The sequence below is a fragment of the Setaria viridis genome, chromosome 5, assembly GCF_005286985.2.
Source record: "Setaria viridis chromosome 5, Setaria_viridis_v4.0, whole genome shotgun sequence".
In the NCBI taxonomy this organism is placed as follows: Eukaryota; Viridiplantae; Streptophyta; class Magnoliopsida; order Poales; family Poaceae; genus Setaria; species Setaria viridis.
This window is the reverse complement of record NC_048267.2, coordinates 36,687,353-36,694,170: the sequence shown is the minus strand read 5'-3', so window position 1 is coordinate 36,694,170 and position 6,818 is coordinate 36,687,353. Positions and strand designations below refer to the sequence as shown.

The window sequence follows — 6,818 nt, the reverse complement described above, 5'->3', positions numbered from 1 at the left end:
CGTGCTCCGCGGCTGGGCATGGAGGCCCACGAGATCCGTCGAGGTGGCGGCGAGATCCGATGAGGCTGCGGTGAGATCCCCTTCCCCACCCCTCTCACCGCTCACTCTCTTGCTTCTTCACGGCCACGAGCCACTGCGGCGAGATCCATGTGCCCGAAGACCGAGGTTACCGAGGTGCTCCATCCCGACTACAACGCTCGGCATCTTTGCATGGAGTAGAGGCGGACGGATCCCTCGTGGACAAGCGGGCTCCTGGACGGTGAATACCGGCGGCCGCAGGATCTACCAGCACCTTCCCCGATGATGCTCTGCTTCGACATCTTCCATTTGATTTTGTTGCCATGTTTGCGTTCGTGAAGGAAGTAAAATTCATGATGCTGTGCTTTTGGAAAATTTTCAATGTCCTGGAATGTCAACATTTGAATCTGTTCACGCACACTCATTTGAGATTTTCCATGAACATTCTTGGTGATGTTTGAGATTTATATATAAACTGCAGGCTTGAAATTGATAGCGTTGAAATTTACTATGACTAAAAAAATATTTTACGTGGTTGTTTTGATTTTTTCCCAGTAAATCAATTAGTTGGATGGCAGATTTTTTTGTGGCATGAGATTTTCAAAATGTCATCGGGAACATGAATGAAAGAGGACTACAATGTGCAAAAAATAAAAAAAAGTACCTGGGGAAAAAGAATTTTCAAAGTATAGCAAAAATATCAATAGCACAATGTAATTTGAAAATGATTAAATAATACCTGTAAAAAGATGTTTTTATAAATATTTAGACACTGACAAATGTAACCATGAACCTCGGTCCTTACTTGTACCTCACGCGACCTTGGTACACCACAACTCTTCTCACTATTCAATATTTAATGAGGCTCGATTAGCTTTAAAATATGCTTCTCGCATCTACTGATACGGGCACGTGTCGTGTTCTGGAGACCACCTCCCCGGCACACAATCTCCGAATTGCCTCGTCCGCTGCCAGCCACTTGACCATCCCCCATGCACCAACTCGGTACTGGCGTGCCATCCACCTGCGGCCCTGCCCGCCGCGACGGCACGCACAACCCCAACTCGGCGGAACCAGCCGTGCGGTGCCGCCGTGGTGGTGCCGTTCCGTCCGAACCCGAAGAGCGCGCGGGCGCGGGAGAGCACCTGCCACGCGCCGCGGCGCCTGCATTTACGCCCGGGCGGGGCGGCGTGCACCAACCAACCTACGCTCGCCCCGAGCGGGAGTAACGTTGGGCACCGCCACACCGCTCGCCGCGGCGCTGGGCTATGGGTCCGTTGGCTATGGCTTGCTCCAATGATTTTCGAATTTGAATCGCGCACCGGTCGGGTCGCAACTGCTGGCTCATGGGAGCCGGCGCTGCTCGCCTCGCGGTCGCGGCCTCGGCCTCCATTTATTAATACGCCAACAAATTCCCCCGTCCGTTTCCACGAGAAAGGAGGCAGCGCCTCAGCTCGCTCGCTCGCTCAAAGCCTCCGCTGTTGTGTCTGCGTGCGCCGCTCGCTTCCGCCTTTCCATGACCCCGACGTCTTTCTCGCTCCTGCTCTTCTGATCCTAGAACGACGCGCCGCCCGACTGCCTGCCTGCGCACGCTGCGAGGGGAGGGGAGGGGAGGTTCGACCACGACCGCCGCCGCCGCCGCCGCCACGAGCTCGCGGAGGACCATGCCGAGATCCAGGTGCGCGCCGAGTCCGTGTTCCAAGCCATCTCAGTGGTTGTGGTGTCGCGGGTTTCTGACGGGCATCGGTGCTCTGATTCCGTTGCAGGGGGTCCGAGCCGCCGCAGCGGGCGTCGCCGCGCGCGCCGCTGCACCTCAAGACGACGGCCTGCTCCGAGGCGAATGGCGCGCACCACCGCCCCGTCGTCGACCGGACCAGCCCCAAGGTCGGGGACCGGCACTCGCCGCGCAGCCCTCTGCCCGAGGCAAGTTTCCCTCTCTTCTCCCCCATTTCAGAGGAGTGTTTGTGTGGGGTGCTCTGGCTCACTGTTTTCGCCGGCGGTGGGGGTGGGTTCCGCAGAAGAAGCGCGCGGCGGGGACGCGGGTGGCGGAGCTGGAGGCGAAGCTGGGGAAGGTGCAGGACGAGCTCAAGAAGCTGCGGGAGCAGCTCGTGTCCGCCGAGGCCGCCAAGAAGGACGCGCAGGTCGCGCTCGAAGAGGCCAAGAAGCGCGTCGGAACCAAGGGGAGCCCCGCCTCCGCGGCCACCTCTCCTCTCTCTGCGCCCTCGGCGGGGGTCGAGAGCGCGAAGAAGACGGAGGAGCTGAAGGTGCCTCCACCGGCGGCCGAGGAGGAGGAGGAGAGCAGCATAAACTCTCCGGCGACTGATGTGTTTGAGGTTGTCCGGGCTGAGTCGGGGGACAAGGAGAACAAGGCCGCCGCCGCCGCCGCAGATGACTGCGAGGCGGTGAGCTGCGGCGAGAAGGCGGCGCTGGCTGAGAAGGAAGAGGTGGTGGAGGAGGAGGAGACCAAGAAGATGATCGAGGAGGAGAGCAAAAATGCAGCTGTGGAAATCGACGGCGCCGAGAAGGAGAGCCCGGAGGTCACGGAGCTGAAGGCCAAGCTGGCGGAGAAAGACACGGAGATCGCCGCCCTCAGTGCGGAGAACGCCGAGCTCAAGAAGCAGGCCTTGGACGCCGCGGAGGCGGCGAAGAAGGCCGAGGAGGACGCCGCGGCGAAAGCGTCCCAGGCCGAGCACGATCTGAAGGAGGGCGCGGCGCGGGAGGCCCGGATGGGCGAGCAGCTGAAGGCGTCGGAGGCCGCGCGGGAGGCGCTGGACGGCGAGATGCGCCGCCTGCGCGTGCAGACCGAGCAATGGCGCAAGGCCGCCGAGGCCGCGGCCGCGGTGCTTGGCGGGGACAACCACCTCACCGGGCTGGCCGGCAACGGTAATGGGTGGGGCTCCCCCGCAACGATGCCCGACGGTGACGACGACGAGGGGTTCGGCGGCAAGCGGAAGGGCGCCGGCATCCGGATGCTCGGCGACCTGTGGAAGAAGAAGGGGAACAACAAGTGAAGGCCTGCCGGGAAATGTGGGATTGCTATCACAGATTCGCAATGGTGAGCTCGCTCAGCCAACCAGCTTGAACTCCATGCCTTCCTTGCATTAGCTTAGCGCCATCATTTTACCGCGTTTTGGTTCGGATTCTGCTTATGTTTGTATGATGATGAGATGATGCTCGATCGTGAGATTGAACTATGTCTGTAACGCCCGATGCTGCATTCCTGCTGCTACCTCACTGTAAGGAGCAACCAAGATGGTTTGGTGTTTTCCTGCATTGCTGTGCTGTTGATGATTGAGTAGTGCTTGGGGTGATCTTTTTGAGATTTTCTTGGTGGAATTGAGGAATGGTCGATTGCAGCTTCTGAAAATACCTCCTGTCCCTCGAACCAATTCCAGGATATCATTGCTACGCGTGAGATCTTCAGTAGGCCTTTAGAAAAAATTCGATGGTATCAAAGTGAGGTTCGTCATGATAGTGGCTGATTGCATGTAGTAGTTGTTCATGATACTAGGGGCACATGATTGCATCTGGATATCTGATGAGAGGATTGTTGGGGATGCAGCCAGAGAGATTTTAGGATCAATGCAATAGCATCTTGGTGATGTACATAGGACCACCTGATTTTTAGTTGAAAATATCCGTAGCTAAATCTGCGATGTGTCACTACAGAAGTACAGAGGGGATCCAATCAAGCGGTACCGCGCCCATTTCTCGCTCCGGACACTCCCGCCAAGCCACAAGCCTCGAGGGCCGTCTCGCGCGGCGCGTGACGTCTCCGCCGGCTCCGGCTGGTTCTTTTGCCGCCATGGGCGAGCGGTGTCGAGGCAGGCGAGGACACTGCTTGGGGGAATCACCGGTGAGGAGGGAAGAAGGATTCAGGACTTCAGATAATGCGGCTGGTGCCGACGGGCGACGGCTGCCAAAGTGGATTGATTGACTATTTGACTGACCCTTGCGGGCTGCGGGGCGCCGTCACGCACGTTGGGCATCAGTGGCCCGTCCGTGTCGGCGTGGGTTTGGACGTCCATTGTGAACTGGGCCCAATTCAGGCTAGTGTATTGTGTTACGTTTTCTATTTCAGCTGACATTTTTGCTTCTTGTACTACTGAAACGCTGACCTGAAATCGTAACTCAACAACTGGTTAGTTTACCACAGTACTAACGTAGGAGTACTAACTAGAACTGGCTAATCAAGAGAAGGGATGCAGTATACATTAATAACATGGTATTGGTACACGCACTTCTGACTCATCTGCATATTGCATACCGAGAAAACCTCGCTGAAAGCCTGAAATTTTGTAAGCTCTGCAAATTTCCAAGGAATCAAACCGAGTTGTATGTGGCTGTGGCTGCGACTGGCTGCACAGTTTGTTAAGGGGTGTTTGGTTTAGGGGGTAAACTTTAGTCCTGGCACATCGGATGTTTAGATACTAATTAGAAGTATTAAATATAGTATAATTATAAACTAATTACACAGGTGGAGGCTAATTCGTGAGATGAATCTATTAAGCCTAATTAGTTCATGATTTGACAGTGTGGTGCTATAGTAATCATTTGCTAATGATGGATTAATTAGGTTTAATAGATTCACCTCGTGAATTAGTCTAGAGATTCTGCAATTAGTTTTATAATTAGCTCACATTTAGTTAGTGCTTGTGAAACAGGGCTAACCTTTAACCGCTTCTTGCTCGTGCCATGATTGCTTCTGACGAGCGGATTTTTCGGGGATGCAGCCTGAGATTCGAGCAGAGTAGGGCCTGGTTTGGTTTCCGCAGCTTAGGGGGTATTTGGATACGAGGTGTTAAACTTTAACAGTGTCACATCGGATGTTCGGATGCTAATTAGGAGAACTAAATATGAGCTAATTATAAAACTAATTGCAGAATCCTGTGCTAATTCGCGAGACAAATCTATTAAGCCTAATTAATCCATCATTAGCAATTGGTTCTGTAGCACCACATTGTCAAATCATGGACTAATTAGGCTTAATAGATTCGTCTCGTGAATTACACTCCATCTGTGCAATTAGTTTTGTAATTAGCCTATGTTTAATACTCCTAATTAGCATCCAAACATCTGATGTGACAGGTGTTAAACTTTAACACATGGTTGCCAAACAGGCCCTATTTTTAGCACCCGTCACATTGATGTTTAGATACTAATTAGGAGTATTAAATGTAGACTATTTACAAAACCCATTACATAAGCGGAGGCTAAACGGCGAGACGAACCTATTAAGCCTAATTAGTTCATAATTTGGCAATGTGTTGCTACAGTAAATATTTGCTAATGATGGATTAATTAGGCTTAATAGATTCGTCTCGCCGTTTAGCCTCCACTTATGTAATGGGTTTTGTAAATAGTCTACGTTTAATACTTCTAATTAGTATCTAAACATTTGATGTGACACGTGCTAAAAATAAGCAAAGGGAACAAACATCCCTATAGGACTCTAGGCTACGCGATACCGATGTCTCTATCGTGCATTCGTTTTGAAAACCTCCAGTAGCAAGAGTCTACGACTCGAGCAAATATCGTCGGCTGGACCATCCGATGACTGCAAAGTCTGCAACTGCAAGAAAGGCCAGACCGTCTAAAAATCGTGGAGTTACGAAGCAAAAGCGGCCAAAAGCGCCTCCTTTTCACCCGTGCATTCTCCACCCACAGCGCGAGGCCGCAGAAAATGCAGAAGCAAATGAAAGGGTTTGTTCGGGACTTCGGGGCTTCGGGCCACACCATACCACACGGGATCTGGAAAAGACGTGGGGGCACCAGTGATCCAGTAGGTTGCTCAGGAAAAGATGATCGTGCAGCAAAAAAAGGCTTTGATAGAGTTTGACTAGGGCTCAGTGTATCGCACGTACGATCGTCAACTAGGAGGTGTTTGGGAGGAGGGGACTAAATTTTAGCCCCGGTAATATCGAATGTTTGGACACTAATTAGGAGTATTAAACCTAGACTAATTACGAAACTAATTACACAAATCCTAGGCTAAATCGCGAGACGAATCTATTAAGCCTAATTAGTTCATGATTTGAATGGTTACTGTAGCATCACATTGTCAAATCATGAACTAATTAGGCTTAATAGATTCGTCTCGCGATTTAGCCTAGGGGTTCTGCAATTAGTTTTGTAATTAGTTTATGTTTAGTTCTCCTAATTAGTATTCGAACATTCGATGTGACAGGACTAAAGTTTAGCTCCCCTTCCAAACACCCCTAACATTAGCTAATCAGGGGCCAAATCCAAATAAGATCCCACTCGCACCGCCAGCTCCCTAGCGCTGGTAACACAGGGAACACCCGTACGCTTAGGGGGCGATTGGTAGGCTGGTTTCTGCCTGCACCGTGTCCCCAGATGCAGCATCTTTGATTTTTCTCATTTCTGTTAGCCTGTAAGCCATACGAACATGTGTCCTACCATGCAAAAAATGCACCGCGTGGAACGGAAATTTCCTTCGTTCCACGTGAGACTGGCTTGCTCTAGCGCCGAGGGAGAGGTTGCGCTCACCTCTCGTGAGCAAATGTTCTTCCCCAAATCTCTTTATTCCATGCTCTTCTTCTTCCGATCCGCGCAGGTCTGCCGGCAAGCGGGGGCGACCCTCCTCCCGTGAACAACGAGAACGCGATGAGGCCTAGAGTGGCGAAGGCGAACGAGAACGCGAGCCCAAGTGTCCTGTGCCGGCACGAGCCGCATTGCTGCAGAAGAAGAAGGTGCTGGGAGTGGAACGCTGGCGACATCGACATGGAGGATGTCTCGTCACCTCCACTGCCGCAGCTAAAGTCCGGTCCGAGCTGCCC

At 52.5% G+C, this 6,818-nt stretch overlaps 1 protein-coding gene across 1 annotated transcript; it reads left to right on the top strand.

Annotated features, from left to right (window-relative positions):
• The first annotated feature begins 1,314 nt into the window (after positions 1-1,314).
• Positions 1,315-3,291, top strand: LOC117858457 (interactor of constitutive active ROPs 4). The gene is made up of 3 exons (XM_034741527.2): positions 1,315-1,696; positions 1,785-1,941; positions 2,037-3,291. The coding sequence occupies exons 1-3, from the start codon at positions 1,683-1,685 to the stop codon at positions 3,027-3,029; spliced, it is 1,164 nt and encodes a 387-aa protein (XP_034597418.1). The 5' UTR covers positions 1,315-1,682; the 3' UTR covers positions 3,030-3,291.
• Positions 3,292-6,818: the final 3,527 nt, after the last annotated feature.